This window comes from Pan troglodytes, chromosome 1, assembly GCF_028858775.2.
Source record: "Pan troglodytes isolate AG18354 chromosome 1, NHGRI_mPanTro3-v2.0_pri, whole genome shotgun sequence".
In the NCBI taxonomy this organism is placed as follows: Eukaryota; Metazoa; Chordata; class Mammalia; order Primates; family Hominidae; genus Pan; species Pan troglodytes.
Window position 1 is genome coordinate 225107013 of NC_072398.2, and position 24038 is coordinate 225131050.

At 41.8% G+C, this 24038-nt stretch overlaps 1 protein-coding gene across 24 annotated transcripts in view; it reads right to left on the bottom strand.

The window, feature by feature from the left end:
• The window catches only part of CAMTA1 (calmodulin binding transcription activator 1), a 981226-nt gene that overhangs the window by 878577 nt on the left and 78611 nt on the right, over positions 1–24038 (bottom strand). Inside the window, exons 4-7 of one of the 24 annotated variants that reach the window (XR_001717728.4) lie at positions 16459–16542; positions 13891–14199; positions 1979–2085; positions 125–672 (exon numbers count right to left, since the gene is read on the bottom strand). The exons of 18 other annotated variants lie outside the window; for them this stretch is intronic. Coding sequence is in view for 2 of the 6 variants with exons in the window: in XM_016953323.2 (XP_016808812.1) it covers positions 601–672 (72 nt within the window). In the remaining 4 variants the exon portion in view is untranslated. Of the gene's footprint in view, positions 1–124; positions 673–1978; positions 2086–13890; positions 14200–16249; positions 16543–24038 lie in introns of those variants that run through there. 5 more of the 24 variants (XR_008538068.2, XR_008538069.2, XR_010155137.1 and 2 more) reach the window with 5 other exon arrangements.

Sequence of the window (24038 nt, forward strand, 5' to 3'; positions counted from 1 at the left end):
AATCACAACAAAAGCTTTATGCTTCTTTCCAAACTTTCACTGCTTTATCATTGGAAAAGGTATTTATAAATGGCAAGTTAAAGGAAAAACATTCAGAAAGGATGCGACGCAAGTGACCCACACATTCGTTCAACAGCGTTTATTTAGACTCTGCACTGTGTCAGCACTGTCCTATGCACTGGAGATACACGGGGACAAGACAAAGGCCCTGCTCTCATGGAGCTTCCATTCTGATGAGACAGGTGGTAACTGACTGGAAAACATACCACCGCTGGGGCAGGTGCTAGGAAGAAAAAGGCAGCTTGCTGAGGGGACAGAGTGGCATCATGGATGGTCACGGAGGCCTCTGGACCAGGAGGCGTGTGCACAGAGCCCTGCTCTCCAGAGCTCAGTCAGGCTGCGGAGCTCCTTCGTAATAACTCCAGATGAGGCAAGAGTAGGTCACTTTATTCTATTTCATTTTTAGTAACATTCGGTTCAAATTAATTTGGGGTTTTGAGAACAGTTAATTCACTAATAGAACTGTCTTAAAGCCAGACATGGGGCTGGCAGGATGGGAAAGCTCTCCCTACGAATTCTGCCAGCTTTCATTCCAATGTGTCAGCCCTCACGGCTCCAGCTCTGTGGATCCCTCTTCTTTGCTGCGCCCATGAACAAGTGTGTGGTGAGAGCCTGAAATAAATAGGTGTAAAATGGGTCAAAACCGTCGCTTCTATTTCTGTTTTTAACTGAAGAAAATTTGCCCCATTTCCAGAGGCAGAGAGAGAAGGAGACATCTGGGTAAAGGCAAACTAAAGTATATATTAAACACACACATACGTATACAGATGAACAGGTATGTATCTACCCCCACCCACATACTATACACATGTACATACAACCATATATGTCTGACTTCTTCGCCTATGATAATCCAAAACTGGGTCTCATACAATGGTCTTTTTGCAATCGTTACAGCATGACTTTTATTGGGTTGTAGGTTTTATCTTTAAGAGGCCACAAAACTTTTTTAAAAGATCAAATAAAAAATTAAAGGTTCAAAGAAGATCAAGGCTCAGATTCAATTAACACTAATTTTGGAAGAATTTTTTTACTTACTATGCATATTCAGCAAACTACTTAAGTTTTGGGTTTTCTTCTAACATAGCAACCCAGGGGAGTCATTATGTACAATCAACTCCCTAATTCAGATTAACATATCTAAGTACATATTGATACAACAGAACACAATGCTTGCAGAGGCTCCCTGCTAGAGACTCTCTGCTTAAGCACAGGACTAAGAAGGTGGACTTCTTAAATTCCATTTCCAGCACTTCCCATTGTTACTTCCTGGGCCAGTTTCATAGATTAGAAGAATATAATACTTCAAAGGGATACTCTGGTTTCCATGAACAAAACGACTAGCATCTCCTAATTAATGTAACATCCTAACAAGTGAAAGATGACTTCTAAAATGACCAAAATGACCAAAAATGCACAGTGAAGCTGAAGGCAAGCCCCAGATCTGTTCTTTCATTTCTCTCCCTCACTATTTTGGGGGAAGGGTCAAAAAGGGAGTGGCTGTAGATAAAACACTCCACACTGTGCTCATGAGTTTTCATGGGATGAGCTGGAAGCATGTGGTGGGGTGTGGAGGGTTCTGTCTCATTTGCTTCCCAAATTTGGGACCGATTTCCAAACAAACCTCAAATCAACTGAATATCAGCACAGCTGTTTAATTCCAGTGGACAAAATGTGAGTAAAACATCGCCTTCAGGCCTGTGCCCAATGCGCAGAGGCCAGTGACTTTCACAAGTCACAAGTACCTAGAGCAGGTACTGAAAAGAGCATGCTGCGAGAAGAGCTGTGGGCTTCCTACAAGGAAAGCACGAGTGACATTTATGGCCTATTTCCCTAGTAGTTATTCAACTAAATAATTAGTTACTTAAGATATCAGCACAACAAATTGAAGATTTCAAGGCAATCAAATGTCAATTACATTTTTTTTTACATAAAATACGAGTTCCTCTGGAATCAGACAGCAGCTTCTGACTTGTTTTCCATTGCTCTTTGCACATTTGCTTTCTGCTACCAAAATTTTAAGACCTGTATAAACAAAAACAGTATTTATTCTTCTCTTCCTCCAAAACACTTATTAAGTTTACATTTTGGGCTTGAAGGTATGTTACCCCACTGTCACTTCCCCCATCCATCCACCCATAACCACGTGCAGATGGTGGGCTCAAGGAAAACAAAAATAAGGGAGGACCAGCACCCTTGCCCAAGGAGCTCCCACTTGAGTGGAGTAAAGACACCAACAGAGATAAATCACAATATGCTATGGCAAGGGCCCGCACAGGACATGGGAAGCAGTGCCCAGGGTAAGAGTGAACCAAAGGACAGGCTGTACTGAACACAGTTCCCAAGAAAAGGTGCATGGGAGGAGTGGCATGCGGGCTGCCCTCCAGGGGAAGGACTCGTGCAGAGAAGGGAACAGCAAGTAGGAACGGACAGAAAGAGTGTCCACACATCAGGGGAGGGGAGGGGAGGCAGCAGGTGAGATGCAGCTGGGTGGGGCATGTTGCACTTGATCAGGAAGGGATGGGTTTGGTATTTCTCTGCTTTCACCTGCATCTACATTCAGAGGTAGGAGTTCCAAGTTAATGAATACTTTATTAGTAGAGACAAGTCCAAATGACCAGAAAAAGAACCCACCAGAGCAATGGCATGCATGTGGACTCTGCAGCCTGAAGACGAGGGATGGGGGCAAAGGCTTGCCTACTGCAGACCAAATACCTGCCCTGGTTAAGGCTACGCTGGCTATGCTGGTTAAAGTTTAAGTTTCAGCAGCAAATTTCTGAAGGAATGAATGAATTACAAGTTTAAATGTTATACTTTGGATGGTTTGAGCATTCTAATGACTCAGGTATAAATAGAAAATAATTTTTTAAATGTCAGAACTCTCATTTTCTTAATCCCCTACACACACACACTGACCTTCACTTTCAAAGAAACTAGAATTGTGTGTGTGCCAAATTAATTATACTAACAATGCCTTTAAAAAGCTAATATTTTTTAAAAAGCAAATACTTCCATAACATGTGTTGTAATTTACAAGTGGTATCATAAAATAGCTCTTCTTTTGCTGGGATTTATTCCAGTCCATTCATCATAAAGATTTCTGTGTGAGGGGTGACTCTGTAAGCAAAACACCATTTAGCGGGAAGAAAAACCTCAAAACAAATTACAAGAAAGCCATTAATGTTCTTTTAATTTCTTGCTTAATTTCCACTTCTTGGTATCCATACACTTCCTCATCAGATGGAAACATTTTAATTAGAATAAAGAGAGTTTAAGAAAATGTATGTAATGAGTAAGCTTTCATTATTACTAAAAGGCATTAACTGAGCTTTCTGTCATGTGAATACAATGGTGCGGGAAGGAGAATACTTTGTGTAAAAGATAGGAAAGCAACACAGTTAATGATAAACCAGAGTCTCTACATGCTCCTAGGAGATTTCCAAAGGTGGGATACTGACATGCTCTAGACTGCTTAGACTGCGCATTCCCAGGATTTTAGCACTACAAAATGAACAAGTAATTATTCCTTCAACACATAAGGCATCCAAGAACACAGGGTTCACAAATACTTCCTCAAAATGGGCTCGCTTCCTAACAGTGGGGTTTGTAGGATTTTTGAGGGTAATTTTTGAGAAGAATTCTTTGGTTAATTATGATACTGCAGGCAACAAACTAAAGGGAAACTGAAGTAAGCTTAAACCTGATAAAGGTACAGAATTGGGGCATCCATTAACCTCCTCCTTGGAGGCTTTCATGAGAGGCTCACATGATTAAGATGAAAAGTAACATGTATGCTGCTGAGACGCTCCTGTTTACTCTTTGAAAATATTTTACTTTTTCCTGGCCTACGAGGCTAAAAAATACCTGATATTATCAATTTTTATTCATCTTTAAAAACACATTGTGTGGATCAAAGCCAAACAAAATTGTCTGTGTGTGTGTGTGTGTGTGTGTGTGTGTGTGTGTGTGTGTGTGTGTCTAGAGAATAAGCTGAATTCTCTGCATGGTAAAAGGCTGCTAGGTTCAGCCACTGAAGCACATGACCTCTACCAACTGCCATGGTGTCCCCTCCTTCCTCTTCAGCCTTGCTCCCCTCAGAAGGAGTGAGAAGTGGTTTTAGATCTACACGGCCAATCCTTCATGAACCATGGCCTCCTTGTTCCTTTAAACACTTCCCCTGTGATAATCCTGGACTACACTCCATGGCCATCCCATGAGCTGTCCAGTAAGGCAGCCACTGAGCACCTGAAATGTGTCTACTCCAAATTAGAAGGTAATGGAAATATAAGATATATACCAATTTCAAAGACTTCATACCAAAATAAGTAACATCTCAATTTTTATACTTACTACATGGTCATGTAATGTAGACTTACTGGGTAAAATAAAATATATTACAATATATTATTAAAATTAGTTTCCTTTATTTTTACCTATTAAAAATATGGTTACTAGAACATTAAAAATTACACGTGACTCACTGACACTGCTACTGTACAGCAGAGCCCCTGACCTTGATGTAACCAAAACTGACCCCTCCATGATACCGATTTCAAGCCCTCTATCTACTCTTCGACTATCCCAACTCCAACAACTCCTCGATCCTACTCCTTGAATCCACTGACCCCATGACCTCTTACTGACCTTCAGCTCCTTCATGCCTCCTGGCTCCTTGCCTGGCTTAGACCACATGGTCTATCCTCAATCCTCACATCGATTCTTCTCCGCAATGCTCAACTCCCTTATGCCACCTCCCTCCACTGTACTCACCTGGCAAAATCCTAATCCCAGGTTAAATCCAACTCCCTGCCCTCTCCTGCCCTCTCCTGCCCTACACTTAGGCTGCCGAAAGCAGAATTCCTTCGGAGCACCAGCTCAGCTCCCTATCCAGTCATTTTTGCTTGAACCACCTGGAACTGGGCTTTTATTCTCACCATTTCACTCATACAGCTCTTATCAAAGTCACCAACGATCGCCCCGCTACCAAGCCCACAGTGAAACCCGTCTGTTTCTTGCTCCAGCTTTAGCAGCATCTGACATAGATATCACTCTGCTTTGAAACATGAGCTTCCTTGTCCGGGCGCGGTGGCTCACACCTGTAATCCCAGCATTTTGGGAGGCCAAGGCATGTGGATCACTTGAAGTCAGGGGATCGAGACCAGCCTGGCCAACCCAGCAAAACCCCATCTCTACTAAAAATAAAAAAATTGGCCAGGCATGGTGGCACACACCTGTAATCCCAGCTTGGGAGCCGGAGGCAAGAGAATCACTTGAACCCGGAAAGTGGAAATGGCAGTGAGCTGAGACCAGAGGGACATTCTGTCTCAAAAAAGCAAAGCAAAGCAAAGAGAAACATGCACTTCCAGGACACCCCCGTCTCCTGTCTTCCTTCTCTGATTGCTTCTCATTCTCCTTTGCCTCCCTTCTACCCGCTTCCCCTTAACATTGGGTGTCCCAGGGCTCCATGTCTGGACTTCTCTATTGTATACACTCTCTAAAAAATTTCATCCAGTCCTACGGCTTTTAGAACCCCCTATATGCTGAAATCACTCAAAATCTAGCTCCAGCCTCAGCCTCTCCTTGAAGTTACAAACTCAAACATACGACTGCCTATTGAACATCTCCACCTGATCTTACAGTCAACAGGTGCAAAACACAACCTACATTCTCTTCACCCCTCCTCCCCAACCTGCTGTTCTCAGTCTTCCTGATCTCAGTAAAGAAGAATAGCATTCTTCCAGTTACTCAGTGCAAAAACACGGTCATCATCCCTGACTCTTCCTATATTAATACAGTCTATCAGCTCTTCCTTTCAAACATAACCCATATATGACCATTTCTTCCTGCTCTGTCCAAGCCACCATCAGTTCTTGCAACAGTCTCCTCACTGGTCTCCCTACTTCTATCCCAAACCAGGGATCAACAACTCTTTTCTGTAAAGGGCCAAACAGTATAGATCTTTCAGCCTCTACAGGCCATTTGCTCCCTGTTACAACTACTTAGCTTGGCTGTTGCAGCTCAAAAGCGGCCTCAGATAATACACACAAGACTGTGGCTCTGTTTCAATAGAACTGGAACTGGACACTGAAATTTGAATTTCATATAATTTTCATGTGAAATAAAATACTGATTTTTTTTCAACCACTTAAAAACATACAAAGCATTCTTAGCTTGCTAGCTATATAGAAACAGGCAGTGGGCCAGAACCTGCCATGGGCTGTGGTCTGCTGGCCCTGCCCTGGAAGATTCTCTGCACTACATTCAGAGTGATTATTTTATTTTATTTTACTTTTATTTTTTTGAGACAGAGTCTCACACTGTCTCCCAGGCTGGAGTGCAGTGGTGCGATCTCCACTCACTGCAACCTCTGCCTCCCAGATTCAAGCAATTCTCCTGCCTCAGCCTCCCGTATAGCTGAGATTACAGGCAACCGCCACCATGCCCAGCTAATTTTTTGTATTTTTAGTAGTGACGGGGTTTCATTATGTTGGCCAGGCTGATCTTGAACTCCTGACCTCAAGATCCGCCCGCACTGGCCTCCCGAAGTGCTGGGGTTACAGACGTGAGCCATCATGCCCAGAATGCCCAGAATGATCCTTTCTGTCATGTCTTTTTCCTGCTCAAAAATCCTCAGGTGGCTTTCCTTCTCTTTCGGCAAAACCAAAAGACCGTGCCAAGCCCTGCGGGGCCGCACAGGACACTACTTCCTGGCTCCTCCCCTCCCGTGCCCCTTCCCACGCTCTGCACAGCAACACAGGCCTCCTTGTCATTCTCCTGGCTTCTCTCTCGCCATTGCCAAATCTATCTCTGTCTATCTCAGCGCCTTTGCTTTTGCAGTTCCCTCTGCTTGGAATACTCACTCTAGACACCTACGTGGTCACGGTGTTGCTTCCTTCAAGTGGTCACAGTGTTGCTTCCTTCAATTCACCTCATGAGAGATAACCACTCAGTCACACTAGAATAGCACGCACAAACAGACATGCAAGAACCCTCTCACTGTGTACCTTGCTGCACTGTTCACCACACTATCACTGACATTTCTTTACTTCTTTAGAAATAAACAGATTGGGCAGTTTTTTAAAAGAGAAACAAAATACCACAGTGATTAAGGGCACGAAATCTGGAGTCCAATGACCTGGACAGGAATGCAACAGCACCACTTACTAGCTATGTGACGCTGAGCAAGTTAATTCAACTTCTCTGTATCTCGGTTTCCTTGTCTATGAAATGGGGATAATGACAGCACCTACTTCCTCAGTATTCTGAAGAGTGAGTTAATAAATGTAATTGGCATATATAAGCACGCAATTACTGTTATTTATTTTTGTTTATTGTTTATTATTATTCCTCTCCCCCAACCAGAAAATAAGCTCTTCGAGGGGAATAACATGGTTTTGTTTATTGCTTCATTCTAGATACACCTAGGACAGTGCCTAGTACTCGGTATTCAATAAGTATTTATTGAACAAACAAATATTTGAATTTAAGTCACTCTGGGGTGGGCAGAACACTCCACTCCCCTCCCATGATCATACAGATATCAGACAGAGCAAAAGCTTCCTTAAAATCTGTTAGAGGCCGGACATAATGGCTCAGGCCTGTAATCCGAGCACTCTGGGAGGCCAAGGCGGGCGGATCACTTGAGCTCCAGAGCTTGAGACCAGCCTGGGCAATACAGTGAAACCCTGTCTCTACAAAAACACAAAAAGTTAGCTGGGCATGGTGGCATGCCGCTGTGGTCCCAGTTACTCAGGAGGCTGAGGTGGGAGGACTGCTTGAGCCCTGGAGGTGGAGGTTGCCATGAGCTAAGACCATGTTACTGCACTCCAGCCTAGGCAACAGAGTGAAACCCTGTCTCAAAAAAAAAAAACACTTTTAGAGGCTGGGCATGGTGGCTCATGCCTGTAACCCCACACGTTGGGAGGTTGAGACAGGAGGATCATTTGAGGCCAACAGCTCGAGACCAACCTGGACACATAGCGAAACCCTGTCTATACAAGAAAAACAAAAAAGTTAGCTGGGCGTGGTGGTATGCACCTCTGGTCCCAGCTACTCCAGAGGCAAGCCTAGGCATTTGAGGTCACAGTGATGATCATCGTGCCACTGAACTCCAGGCTGGACAACAGAATAAAACCCTGTCTCTATTAAATTAAAAATAAATATAAAAAATAAATAAAATTTAAAAAAAAACCCTACTAGAGAAAGAGAAATAAAAAGCCTACCATTCCAGGTGGGTTTGCTGATGCTTCTCTATTTCCTACCCTGAAGCGAGGCATAATGCCGTTCTGAGTAACAAGTGGTTTCACTTTATAAGAAACCTCCCACAGGGCCAGGCATGGTGGCTTATACCTGTAATCCCATCACTTTGGGAGGCCAAGGCAGGAGGAACACTTGAGCCCAGGAGTTCGAGATCAGCCTGGGCAACAGAGACTCCATCTCTACAAAGCCAAAAAAAAAAAAAAAAAAAATTAGGCGCAGCAGCAAAGGTAGTCCCAGCTACTCGGGAGGTTGAGGCAGGAGGCCTGCTTGGGCCTAGGAGTTCAAGGTTGCAGCAAGCCATGATTATGCCACTGCACTCCAGTGGGCGGGTTCTTCATCTGGGTTACAGAGCAAGAACCTTGTCTCAAAAAAAAAGAAAAAAGGAAAAGAAGCCTTTATAATCTAAACCTGTGTTGTATACTCAAAGGTTACATGTTCAGGTCTTGAACCAAATTAGAGAAGAAATAGATTTCATAGTCCGGTTCAAATTCCACATGTAAAATGCCAACCTAATACCTAGTAGCACAAATCTGATCTTACAGTATTTTCTAAACACAACCACAAATGGCTGTTTACTCAGAGCAGCTAAGATTTAATTGACTTCTGAAACCAAAGGACATATCATCAAATACCTGAAGTCTTCCCCAAGCCAGAAAGTGATGGACACATTTCTGTCTACCAGCCAAGACACAGGCTTCGCTCACAGCACATCACAGGGTCTTGTGGGTTTGGTATGTCTCCTTACACTTACACACACACATTTCTCCTAGGATGACTGAGTTTTATAGATGGTATTAAGATAAAATACTTCCAGGCTCTACATTTGATGACATATTCTTTAATGTGAAGATCCTTATATTTATCCCGGTATAACATGGACTCTTTTTCAAGCGGAAACTCTACTTCCTTTAAAAGAAGTGCAGGGATGGTAAGGTAATTCACTGTTCAGCAAAGTAGAAATTACTCTCCTAGCCCCTAAACTAAAACTCTTCGCTGTGATAAAAGAAATGAACATCTTCAGTACTGGTTCTACCAAGTAGAAAATGAATTAGTGAGATGTAGGTGGTAAAAACATACTTGTATCAACTAGTATGTAATCCTGTTGCACAGCTGCCTATCTGCACTGAATGCCTGAAAATGACATGTGTGACAAAGTGAAGGGTTTTGAGGAGGGGTAAGAAACTGGGGGTTATGGAATGGGTGAAGCCCAAGCGGTCATGGTGAACTGCCATGGACTTTACCATCTGCCCACGTCCCTTACTGATCCAGCTTCCTGCTGATGGCAACGGAACTAGAACAAATCGCTGGGGATCCTTGGGGGAGCGGTTCCTGGAAAAGTGCTAAGATATGAGAGAAGTCGTCTTCTGTCACTCTTTGTGGGTGTTTTTGTTTTTTGTTTTCAAATTCTGCACTCAATTGACCATTAAGGTCACTGTGACATGGCTGAGAGGATCTGCATGAGGCAGGCAGGTACAAGTCACTTCTCAATTCTGTACTGCTATACAGTGGCAATGCCTGAAAAATCAGAATGATAGCCCTCTAATTTAATACTGTATTTAGCTGATGATCCTAAATAACACCTTGTCAGCTTTTGTGATCTAGCACAAAACCACACGTCTTGTGATCTATGAGCTGGGCTGTGGTAATGCCCTTGACTTGAGGCTTAAAAGCTTTGGTTGGGACATAACTTTGATGTATTGTCTTTCATTTCAAACTGCAATGATTATCCTTGAATCTGGCATCACAGAGTGCTACCAAAATTAGATTATGGTTAGTTTATAAGACAACCTATTCCCTTTGGTGTACCACCATGAATGTTGCTACTCTCAGCTTTGCATGTTTGCAAGATCGAAAAGCCACGGCTGTTTGGTTTACAGGATGCAGGATAAGAACCATCTGCCTGGTCTGGTGTTTCTTTAATTAAAACTTTAATTACAGATATATCTCTGCACAGATACGTGCAGTCTATCAGCTCCTGTTCCTAATTACCTGTGCTAATGAGAAATGAAAAGACAGTTAATGTTTGCTGAGTATCTACTATGTGCAAGGACCTATGTATGGTCAGATGCTCCAAGGTGAACTAGAGCAGGTAAAGTAGATCCCAGGTCAAACCTTGGTAGTTTCCCCTACCAGTCCTTTTCCCACCATTATAAAAGAGTGACAAAAGTCATTCTGGTTTCTCCTTTGGAAATACGAAAGGCTTAGAGGTATAAAGTACTCAAAAGGATCCACACAGAAGAGAGAAAAGGGGCTGGATATCCAAACCTGAATAATTGAAGTTCTGTGGCCAGCGTATGTGATAGTCTGTCATATGGAGTATTTGCGACCCCACCTGAAGATGTGTGCGGAAAGTGGAAAATCTAGTCTAATTCTAGGATTCTGAGGAGCATCACACAGCATGATGGTAACCACGGCCACAGTTTCCCAGGGAAACAATCACCACAAATGAGAACAAATGGGAGATGTTTTCTGTTATTTCCTGATCGTGCAGCAATAGCGTTGCCGACTTTTCCTTCATTAACTCCCTTTCTACCTAGGGCAGATCTTCATTGAGGAATGACAAAAAATCCTTCCACACCTTCACCATGTGTTTCTCAGTGTCCTCAAAAGCCTCAAGCAGGGTTAAACACCATCAGGATGGACACCTAAAGCAGCCCACTTGGTGGTGCCAAGGCCAAAAGGACAGGGTCTAGGGCACAACCAAAGCTTCCCAACTTTCACAGTGAGGAAGTCTGCCACTTGCCCTCAAAACTGCCCTAACCTTCTATCATTTGTTTCCATGGGAGGGGGAGTGCAGAAGGATGATTACTTTGACTGTTTCTCCAACATGTCTAGAGGCAGGCAGTTAATCGCAGCAGCTATGCGGTCACATTGCCTCTGCTCTCCGCCATCCCAACTCTCACTCAGCTAAGGACACAGAGGAGAAGGAGGCAAGTCCTGGCCTGGAGGCGGGCACCGAAGAAGCACCTTTCTCTCTCAGGAGTGGGTTCCTCACCACCAAAAATGAAGGGTCCAACCCAGATGATCTCAGACCTTCCAGCTCTAAAAACTACGCAGCAGATATGCTAAAAGCCTGATATAAGTGCTCCCCTGAATGGTCCAAATCCATCTTATTGCCCAACATTCTGTACTATTCAGTGATTGAAGCCTGCCATTTCTCGATCTATCTAAATCTATGAGGCTAAATTACCTAAGATCTTCAAGATAAACCACCTAAGTTAGGACAGACAATCACAAACAAAATCTGACGATTTTCAAGCTAATGACGGGCAGTACCTACTTCTTTGAAAGACAGATACTAAGACAAATTAAGAAATGTTCATTTGGCCAGGCGCAGCAGCTCACCACTGTAATCCCAGCACTCTAGGAGGCCGAGGCGGGTGGATCACCTGAGGTCAGGAGTTCGAGACCAGCCTAGCCAACATAGTGAAATCCTGTCTGTACTAAAAATACAAAAATTAGTTGGGCATGGTGGCACACGCCTGTAATCCCAGCTACTTTGGAGGCTGAGGCAGGAGAATCGGTAGAACCCAGAAGGCGGAGGTTTGCAGTGAGCTAAGATCACACCACTGCACTCCAGCCTGGGCGACAAGAGCAAAACTCCGTCTCAAAAAAAAATAATTAATTAATTAAAAAATAAAGAAACATTCATTTGCACATCAACTCTGTGGTAGGCACCTGAAGGATTTCAGGGACCTCACAGTCTGATGACAGATACATTGTAAACATACGCCAGATGGTGGAAGAAAGAGAAAACAAGGAAAGAGGGAACTATGAAGGAGAAGAAAAGAAGGGAACGATAAACCCATAAAAGAGAGGAAGAGAAAAAAAAATGAAAGAACAAGAAAGCAAGCAGGGCCCTCTACTTCATTTCACTCTAACTAAATTCAAACCTGGCTTCTGTGGTGATCAAGTGCTCACTCATGGAAGATGGTATTCCACAGGGTGGATGCCAGGAACTTTTCCTACAGAAACAGTACTAACAATTGTTGGCTGAACAACTAAACTGGCCCATAAAACTCATTTTACCTTACAATGGAGTCAACTACAGAATTAACAGCATTGGCCCACACTCCAGAAGCACAGATCCATATGTGCACAATGTAAGGACCTATTTGTTTTCTTGTTTACAAAATAAACTTCCTGTATTTCTGAACCTATCCATCTCTCTAGAACAAGAGTCTTGGGATGGGGCAAGTGTTTCTTAAAAAGTGAATTATTTTAAAAGCTGTACAGAGGATTCTGGATGTGCAGCCAGGATTAAGGAAGCCATTGGTAATAAGAGTCCCTAAAAGTGACACATGTATGACAGAGCCCTCCATGGGGGGCAGGAAGAGGGGCGGTTGTTGAAGCCAGCTAGGGGCCTTCAGAAGTTAGGGGCGCTGTTGCATTAAAAGGTCTGGGCCAGGCACAGTGGCTCACACCGATAATCCCAGCACATCGGGAGGCCAAAGTGGACAAATCACGAGGTCAGGAAAGTTCGAGACCAGCCTGGCCAACATGGTGAAACCTCGTTTCTACTAAAAATACAAAAAATTAGCTAGGTGTGGTCGCGGGTGCCTGTAATCCCAGCTACTCAGGAGGCTGAGGCAGGAGAATCGCTTGAACCCAGGAGGCAGAGGTTGCAGTGAGCTGAGATCGCGCCACTGCACTCAGCCTGGGTGACAGTGCGAGACTCCATCTCAAAAAACAAAAACAAAAAAAGGTCTGATGGCTGAAGGATGATAATGCGTACAGCTGAGGTCCCTGCAACTAAAAGGGCAAAACCGTTTCTTAGGAGTGGCTCAGCCAGGTTTGCAGCTCAATGCAAGGCAGCAGTGCTGTGATATGAATGGCACTTGGATTTAAGTGCCTGTCTGGCAGTTTACTGAGGGTGTGAGCCTGGGTGAATTTATTTAACCTATCTGGGCATCAGCATTCTCATGTGCAAAATGGGGTGAACATACCACCCACCTTGTAGGTAAATGTGGATGATTAAAATGTATGGAAAGCCCTGGGATGAATATGTAACAGGCATTCTTACACACTCAGGAAAGGCAGTGATGTCCCTTCCACCTCACTCAAGAGGACAACGAAGCCTCCCGCAGCTGGGTGAAAACCTTGAAACAGTTCAACACTTCTGACTCCTTCAAAGCTACCTAGACACCTTACCAAGCGTAAAAGGGAACGAGAAAGGCTAAGCAGGTAAAAGGTGGGTCTGTCCCTCAGGTTTCCTTCCTTGTCCCTCCATAGCCAAAAACAGTTAAAAGAACCTATCAACAAAGGGTTATGGAGCTCTTTGTGATCTAAACTTTTCTTCCTAAGAGATTAAAAACCCAGATTTAACTTTATGCACCTGAACTTGCATCTGTTTTAGAGGAGCTTAATTACCATAAACTATTCGGTTCCTCTCTCTAAACATATAAGGGTCTCTAAGTCAGTGTTAGAAGACTGCTGGGGAATGGTTTCGAATCTGATTTTCTGTAAGGTGCGAGACCCCCTGCTGGGGTTTTCTGGGTGTGACGATCAGCCACACTACATGGCAGGCACTGCTCTAAGTACTTTGTGGACATGTGCTCAGCTAAAACTCACCAGGATCCTTTAGCGGGTACTATTATCATCCCCAATTTAAAGAGGGGGAAACTCAGGCACAGAGAGGTTGGGTGATTTGCTGTGGTCAGACCACTTGCAAGAGGTCGAGGTGGGATTCGAACCAAGGCAGCCTGGCTCCAGAGCCCATGGTCCTGGCCTTTCACCACGGGGTTCACTACCACTGCCTCTCAGCACACCGGTTATGCCTGCCAACGGCACAGCCATAGGATGAGGTTCAGTTTCAACAGCACCTTTCTTCTGAGTTCCCAGTGTGTCTGTCATACAGTTTCATTTATCCTCCCAACAACCCTAAAAAGCAAGTGGGAGACACACAGTGTCTACATTTCACAGAGGATAAAACAGAAGTAGCATCGATGAAATGTCTTACAACTCCTATATTTTAAGTCAAACAGCTAATTTCACTGTTTTTACACCAAAATGAAAGTCTTCTGAAGTCTTTCTGTTGGAGTATTTCAGTTTTGTGTGACTACCTCAACAGATACCAATAACATATCCAGAGACTTTGCTAGTCCAAAGCAGGTTATCTGACTCTCAAATGAAGGTTTTTCTCAATGAATCACATTTACAAAAACATCCATTGGCTTACAGTCTACTAAATGTCCTAAATGCTAACCAAATAAACAATGCTCATTGGAAATAAGCCATAAATGTGTCCATGTACTAGCTCTCTTAGAAAAATGAGGTTATCTTAAAATGTATTAAGCAGAAAACTTTAAAGAAAATCTAACTGATCTAATCGTAAAATAAGAGAATTAAAAACTTTTCTCGTCTTAACCTATTAATTTCTCTTCAGCTGCTACTGGACTTACAAATAAAGTACTGTCTACCTCAAAGGCAGATGGGAGACCCAGGGGAGCCGATTCCAACAGCAGGGAGCTGTGACTCTCCTGGGGACCATCAACCAGCTCATCCCTCAGGGGTCAGCCGGTTTGGGGCTGCTTGAGCAAGAGGAATGGAGGCAACAAGCAGTCATGGCCCCCCACATGGCTTCCATGTACCATCCACTGAGCCAGATGCCATTCCTTTAGTGCTAGAAGGACATGGCATCAAAGGAACAAATAAAGGACATACTTAAGGCAAAAAAGTCTTTGGGGATCTGGTAAACATGCCAGCACAACTGTGAAAAGCATTATTTAAAAAAAAAAAAAAAAATCACCTTAAAATTCAAGGTTTAGCAAAAAAGTTGCTCCTGACTACTGGGACATTATAAATCACAGGGGCTTTATAATCATAGGATGGTTTACCTATTTGTATTTCTCAGCTCTGATATTTTGCAATTCTGTGAAAAGAAAACATACCCAACAGGCCAAAGGCAGCTTTTCAGGCATCCAAGTATACTAGGCAAGAACAAGCTCGTGAGCCTGAACAAAACTGTTCGTGACAGTTCCAATCGCCAGTGAACAGCTAACCACGACTAATTTTAATTTGTGGTTCTAATGAATGACATAAACTTTTATAGGTATCAACAAAGCTCAAAGAGGACTTAAATCCATTTCAGTACTCATTTAGCAGCTTCAGCTGTGTGCAATTAAAACATCAGCATTAAATGTTAGAGAATAAAATAATGAGACACTTAAAAAGTAATCTGTGCTTCAGTGGGCCATGCTGAGAGAATTCACATGTTTTTTTTAAGGACATGATTTCTAAGGAGTATCTTGCCAGTTCAAAGAACTGACTCAAGTTTGGTTTCTGTCTTTTGGTTTTGGTTTGTTTTGCTTTAGATTAAGAATTTTCTGAAAAGAGAAATACAATAAAAATGCATTGTTTGAAAAACAGTCATGAAATTGCATATGGCAGAAATCAATCTGGTATTGAGACTACCAGGGCTGGCTGACCAGGTTTTGGCAGAGACAAAAGTACATTTTTTGGTCATGTTAAATTGCTTGTTCTTAACTTATGCCTAAAATTAAAGAAATAAAATATTAAAAGAGTGGGGAAAGGTGAATTTGGGTAATGAGGCAACTTTGTATTTTTCTACTCCTTAAATGAAATTAAAATTAAAAGTCTAAGCTTTTTCTCCCCAAAATACTTCAGAATACAAAATATAATCTGAAGATGTATAATGTGGCAGCTAAGACTAATAAATTCAAGTGGCTACTATTTCTGAAAGAAAGATAAGTTACTCTGCAGAGGAAGGGGTATGTGGTGATGGTGATGGTGAGGGTGTATGTGTGAGAAGGTGAGGGGCAATGGTTTGGGTGGTTTGGGAGTAGAGAAGAGGTATGGGTGTCCTGGGTGTGTGTAAGTTATACATAAATATCAAGTTAATTCAGCTTCTGCAAAACATGAATAAAAAAGGAAATATACTGTATGGGGAAATGCACTCATTAAACTTAAATTTTAAAAGGATGAAAACACAGATTACACTTTATTTTAAAACTGAAATGAATTTTAATACAGAAAATGAAGACAGCATTTTGCAAATTTATCACTCAAAGGGGTATCTCTATTTGAGGAAATCAGCGTGTTACACTTTGAAAGATGAAATGTTACAGCTTGTACACCAAAATTAAAAAATGAAATTAAATTAAAAAATGAAATGGTTACCAAGGTAATGCAGGTCAGGGGATCAAAGGTGAAGGGTCACACATTATTAAAAAGAAATCCAAAAGGACGGCTGCATCATGATCTCTGCAAAACAAAGGAGCTCCAGTAAGTAAAACTAGTATCTCTGAGAATTTAAAATCAAGCTCTTGAAAAGATTCCACTGTAACTGAACCCCATCATTCCTGATGTCGTGTAGAGCCATTTTTATTTACATACAAAACCACACTTTCATTACCTGTTACCAACAATTTTTTTTTAATTTAACCATTCAATCATTAAAACCTAAAATATCTTCAACTGAAAGTGACCAAAAGTGCTGATATTTCAATTTGACCCCATAACCTGTTTTCTGGAAATGACAGTGTTTGATAAGTTGCCAACATATCAGAAATCTAATGTGGTCACAGCATGGTGAGTTTTTCCTCTCCTCAAGGAATGAGTTCCAAAATTGAGTTTTTGCAAATTTGTTTCATTTGAAGTAGCTGCATAAAATTTCCATTATTGGAACATTTAGTATAACAATGTTCTAGAAGACAGCAATAAAGTGATACATGATAAAATAAACCATGTAACTATATCTATTAAGATGTGGTCTCACATTCAACTTTCACTGCACAGGGGAAAAAAAGACATTTTAAGCAAAATAACTTGCTAGTTCTACTGGAATTACACAGAATTAATAGGGGCTTGACACGAGGAATATCTACAAGGGTTTTTTGTTTTGTTTTTCCTGTATCTGACAGGCTTCATTTCATCAATAAGTGTTATTATTTACTCACTTTCCCCATTAACAAACTAAAGCAGTTTATGTTTTTTAAAAGGATAGACCTATGGTTTTGTTTTGAAACATGAAGCTACCACCCAAATCATGACAAACTTTGCAGTAATGGTAAGCACTATAATTAATGGTTATACTAAATAATTTCAGTATTCATTTCACTAGTATATAAAATGAACAGTATCATAACATAATCATCTTTAGTGTCTCCTGTCTAAAAATTAAGCTTTAGCAGGCTATATGCTCCCTGGTTTAGGGATCCAAATTCCTTAGTGCTTACTAGACAGCAGATTCTACAAAGCAGTGTAAATAATGGCCTGCCATACAGAAGAGTAAATGGCAGGAGCATAACCAGGAAAAAGAACTTAGTTACCATTCTTTTTACAAGAGTCCCCACTTGCCATTTCTTCTTACATTCTCCTACTTCAGTTGTAGCCCACAATAAATTTAACATTTGAGTTAACCTTGTTAAAATTAAATTCCAAAAACACTTAGATATTAAAATATAGACAACTTCCAAAAGGATTTTATTAAAAGAAACAGAATATTCTTTCTAGAGGCTTACGGCAATCAATAAATAAACAAACTCTATAAATGCCAGATGTTTGTTCCTGTGATTAGGTTTTGTTAAAATAACTTGCAGAGCTCATGCACTCGGTCCGAGTGTTAGTGCCCTAAAGCCATGTTTCAAAAAACACAATTTTTTTTTTTTAAGTTGCATAGCTACTGAAAAGTAAACTTGCATTTCATTTCTCTGGAATGCTCATCTCACATAAAGTCTGTCACATATGTGTTTGTTGCTCGGAGGCATGCAAGTAATTTTGAACACTGCAGAAGGAATCAATACCCCATCAAAACAATGCATATGTTGTTTTAGTAGCATCATTATTTAGACCATTTCAGCATGTTTGTAACAAAGAACAAGAAGCGAGTAGTGTAACACTAGTCAAGTTCTGTTTCCCAAAAATATTTTGCATTAAAAAGGGGAAAAAGTAAACCGGTTCAAATCAATTATCTCTATGTACCTCCTTCATTACTAAAACATGTATGTATTAAATAACAATCTCTTCTTGACATCAAGATGATGCAGTACTCACAGATGCTTTTTTAAAGTCTTCTAAATCATCTTGAAAATTCACCAACTCACACACTAAAAAATGTTAGCCCAAATCTTCTATCAGCTTAATCTCTGCCAAAAGTTTCAGACACCAGACTACCTGAACATGACGTCCAGTCAGGAATCGCTCTGAGTGCCTGAATGTTACAACCAACCAAATTCCCACGTGGGAATGAAATTAATCGCCTCACCTAAATACTTAGTGGTTCTGACAAAATGGCTCCAAATGAAATGGTCCCAATAATAACATTTTAGGTGATTTCAAAAAAATCTGCAAAGGATTTTAGCTAATGTTTTCTACGTGAGTTTGCTATTTAGGGAGGGGAAGGTAAAGGCTACTAGGAGTTTACTATGTCCCTCACAGTCAAGGAACCTGGAGTATAATTTAATAAGTAAAAAGAAGGCTAGAAGCCATCCAAGGGGCAATGCAACCCTAGGGAGTAACTAATTCCACTTAAATTATGACAACAAAGAGCTGATTCTGAGTCCGGTCTGTTTGCTGAGGCAAGTATATAAGCCACACACATTTTCCCACAGAAATAATGCTGTAAAGAGGAATTAGACTTGACAACTGTCGATTTAACCTGAACTATTTGAGGTTATTGGGCCTGAGTAGCTTCTCTCCCCATCAAGGGCTGGCCTAAGTCTTAACTTTGGATACAAAGCCCTCTCTTCAGAACCTCCTGTCTTCCTGCCCCACTCCCAGGCGCCAGCAGCAGTGCTTCAGGATCCAAGATTATCCATCTTCCTCTCTCTTCCAGAAGCCTCCCTTTCTTCAATAAGGCACAGTCAGCTCATGACTATGAATGGACTGAATTAATACACACCAGTGCATGAACAGACTGAGCCTGAGGGGTTTTCATTCACCCCAAACAAATCCCCAACTGGCAGAACTACCAGGTATTTTTAAATCAAAGAGTACAGAAAGCTAGTCTAGCTCAAGGAAGACTTTTTACATTACAGCTTGTCTCTTTGTAACTAGTAAGTGAATTAGACAGGAAATACTCAAAAACCCTAACCAACCCCCAAAACCTTGCATAGGATACAAGCTATCCTTAATCTAAAACTGGAAATCTACTCTACACTGCCCTATCTGTGAGTTACATGGAGGCTGAAAGAAGAAACACACCAAGTTTCACTTTCACAAGTCCATCAAGTCATCAGTGTTACAGCAAAGAATATTCTTCTAGGGAAATTATCACCCATATTAAGCTCTAACTACCTGGACAACATTTTATAGGGATACCTTTTCCAACAAACTCAATTTGTATTCTATGTTAAAAATCTTCCCCCCACCCTCCCTGCCCCACACCAAGGAGTAGTACTTTAAGCACAGGGAATTGGTTCACTTCTCAACTAAACAGACAAAGAACAAAGAATGTCATTTCTAGTAAGGTTAAATCATGACAGAAATGCCGCCATTTTCACCTCAGGCATATTACTTTCAAAACAAAATACATGGAAGAACTGTATGAAAAACAAAGAGCCAAGAAAATGCAGAGTCATAGAAGCTAAAAGGAGACAGCTGAAGAAACCCATTAAAATAAAACCCTATACAGTCGTTTTTCAACCCTATACAGTCGTTTTTTGTTTTGTTTTGTTTTTAAAAAAAAAAGTCTCGCTCTGTCACCCAGGCTAGAGTGCAGTAGCAAGATCTTGGCTCACTGCTGCCTCCGCCTCCCAGGTAAAACTTTACACATTCTACTAACTCTTTACAAGATCGCTGTTAACTCAACATTATATAATGCTTTCTGCAGCAGAAACTAACCTCAGCAAGTATATTCAACAATTAAAAAGAACTACCCAGGCCAGGCACGCTTCTGTGGCTCACGCCTATAATCCCACCACTTTGGAAAGCAAAGGCAGGAGGATCACTTGAGCCCAGAAGTTTGAGACCAGCCGGGCAATATAGGGAGATCCCATCTCCACAAAAAATTAACATTAGCTGGGTGTGGTGGTACATGCCTGCAGTCCCAGCTACTTAGGAGGCTGAGGCAGAAGGAACACAAGCCCAGGAGGTGGAGGCAGCAGTGAGCTGAGACTGTGCCACTCGCTGCATTCCAGCCTGGGTGACAGAGCAAGACCCAGTCTCTGGGGGAGGGAAAAAAAAGAAAAAAAAAGAGGTGATTACAATGAGAGCAAAGTTTATTATTTTTAATCTATAAATATAAATAAATCAATCACCAGCATGCCATTCAACAACAAAAAAAATGCACTTGAGCTATGTATACACTACAGTTAGTGGGGATTACATTTTTATTACCATTTCATGTTAGAATTCATGTTAGTCTTTCTAGCATGATAAAAATGCCATCTATTGAAAAACCAAAGAAAAGCGCAGCCTTTGGCTTTCATGTCTGTAGCTCACCCGCAAGTGGCCGGCAGGTGCTGTCCTCCCTTTCTCTCCCTCTCCTGCCAGCAGGCACCATCTCCACCTCTATTCCAGCCTTTCCGAAAATATATTTCCTGTCAAACTCTTCCAAGATGGTCTGTTCAGAGAATCTGTTTCTCAAAACTTTCTATAAATATTACAGCAACCTATACCTACAATCATATTATTTCCACAATACTCCTCAAAAAGAAAAAAAAAGCGAAAACTACAAGTTAAATATCTTTCTACCTAGTATTTTATCCTCAATAATGTAACTTTTTTTTTCTCTAAAAACATCAAAGCTTTCACAAAAGGAGGAGAAGGGTGGGCAGAAGGAATCGCAAAAGGCACCAGGAAACTTTGGAGAGTGATAACATGCTCACTATCATAGTATGGTAATGGTTGTGCGGTGTATACAGATGCACACTTGCAAAATGTACAAGACAATGCACAACTTAGTATGCCAATTATACCTCAACAAAGCTGCTTAAGAATGGTGGGTGGGGAGCCTGAGACAAGAATGCTGCCCTCTCCGCGTGCTTTAGGCACACAGCCATGCTGTGGCCATCCACACAAAGGAAGCTGAGAGATCATGGAGCAGCACACGGGAGCCGCCATCCCTGAGCTGCTTGTCTTCTTGTTACATGAGACAATAAAAGAATCCTCAATGTTTATGAATATAGAAATACATAATAAACACATAAATGCTACATATTTAAAACTCTTAGTATTGATTACTAATTTTCAAATTAGCCACAAACCTGAAATTACCATATTTTCCAAAGCAAAAGTCCAGGCACAGTCTGACATAGTTTCGCTAAAAAGAGACTATCTGAAATCAGCTTTAGATAGACTCCTATTTTTGCAACTGACATGCTAATCCACAAAATATGCTTAAATTTTTTTCTTCCCATTGGCCTGCTGCATTGCACCAACTCTATCATAGTCTAGACCCACTCATTTCTCGTGCTACCCCACTACCCACTAGGGAAAAATGATCATAAAATACAAATCAAATTCCTCCCAAACACAAATAATATAAAAAATAAAACAACAGGGAGACAAATTCACCGACTGTTGATTTTATTTCCACATTACTTGTTTTTAAACTTACTAGCCAGGCATACCAGGGTTCACTTTCATCGTTCCACTGGCTTCCTGTAGGGCAGTCTGGATCATCAAGGAGCTGACATTTCCCATTCCCTCTATTCACTGATTCTCAAACTTCAGAATGAAAAAGAATCCACTATCTAAATAACATCACTTGCAAAAATGTTTTCTAAGTCCTACCCCTAAGAGATTATAATGTAGGGTACCAAAGAAGTGGTTAAGGAATTTACATTTTTGATAAATCCTCCAGGTGAGACTGATTACAAGTTCACAATTCTCACTTTAAGATAAATACTGCCCAGATGGGTCTAACTTCAAACTTCATCCTCCAGTCCCAACATACACACTCTCTCCTCAACACAGGCACCAAGTCACAGATGTCAAAGCTGCTAAAATGTAAATTAAGAAACAAATTCAAGTTGATAACAGCTTAAGGTAATCGTCCCTCTAAAGACTATTACATTTTTTTAAATGCCAAGATACCTAAAAAGTCTTTACAACTTTAAAGAATAAAGCCACACTGGAAAATGGGGTAGCTACACAGAATGTAAGGAGTCCTTTCTGGGCTTTAAAATCACGCCGTCCTTGAACCTGGGTTCAGGTTATAGCTCTCCCACTTACTACTTCTGTGCCTTGGACAAAGTATTTAATTTTTCAACTAAGGTCTCACTTTCTTCATTTACAACATGAGAACAGTAACATCCCTACCTCACAGAGTTGCTGTGAGAATAAACAAAAATAATTAATGTAACTACTTAGGCTAGTACTCAGGACCTCAAAGGCAAAAACCATTAGTTCTGTGATTACTATGATTACACTGATCCTCTTACATTCCTTTTCTTAGCTGATTCTTTCTGCAACTTACAAGGGAGACAATGCTGCCCACATTTTTGCAGACAGGTAGAGGTTAAGCTCAAGAGTGCAGATCTTAAAAATGGTAGAGCCAGAATTCAAACTAAATCTGCCCAAATCTATCCTAACCACAACTGGAAATGCTGAAGGATCTATAAGTTTCTCCCTCTCCCTCAACAGGCTCACTCACAAGCCCTCATAACCCCACACTCTGCACTAGGCCTGGCACACCCAGGTTCCCAGTAACTGTCTGGTGAATGAGAGAATGAATGAATGGGTCCTCAGGAGTGGCAGAGGCTGAACACACTTTCTAGATCCACTACTGTACCCCCCACAGCACCTTATGTGACACATTTAAAAGAATACATGTGGGGTTTAAATCAATGGACTACAAAAAATAAATTCAAGTACTTTTTTGCACACTGGCATGCTAAAAATGAGGAGTGTTTTCCATTCAAAAGATAAAATCCACCCATTCAGGCTGGGCACGGTGGCTCACACCTGTAATTCTAGCACTTCGGGAGGCCAAGGAGGGAGGACTGCTTGAGCCCAGAAGTTTCAGACCAGCCTGGGCCACATAGTGAGACCCCATTTCTATTAAAAATGTTTTAATTTTTAAAAAATTTCACCCGGTCAACAAATACTTATCAAGCATCCACTCTGGCACAGGCTCAGTACAGGTAACAGGGACACACAGTGACATGCTGAGGCACGTCTCAGCCTTGTCCACCCCAGCACTGAGGAACAATTCCGACATAGAACAAGTAACTCCCAGCATCAGGGATACAGTGTGGCATGCTCCAGAAACACCCAGCAAGAGTGCCCCATGGACCCTGCAAGTGGATGGGAAATGTCCCCTGAAGAAACAACATGTAAATGGCATGTAAGCTGGGGTCCCAAGGGAACCAAGGTGGAGGGCGACCATCATTCTAAGCAGAGGCAACGACATGTCTAAGGGAGCTGAGAGTGTTGAAGGGACTCAGGCAAGAAACCGGTGGCTGGAACAGAGGACAAGGCGAGAGGGGCTTGGCAGGAGATGAGAGAGGTGACAGAGACGAGCTTAAGCAGGCCTGGCAGGCTGTGTCTAGAAGGTGGGGTGGTATCTCAAGTACAACAAGAAGCCGCTCAAAGGCTTGGGAACAAGAGTACCACTGACCAACTGGCATTTGAAAAGGACCACATTGGCATCTGGGTGGAGACTGGGATGGAGAAGGAAAGGGCACAAGCAGGGCATGAGTCAGAAGATCGCTCAATACCGTCTGCGCACAGGCAATTGTGGCTTGGACTGCAGCAGTGGCTGCAAAGAGTGACTTGGACAGAATGGAAATTTATTTGGGAAAAAGAACCAGCAG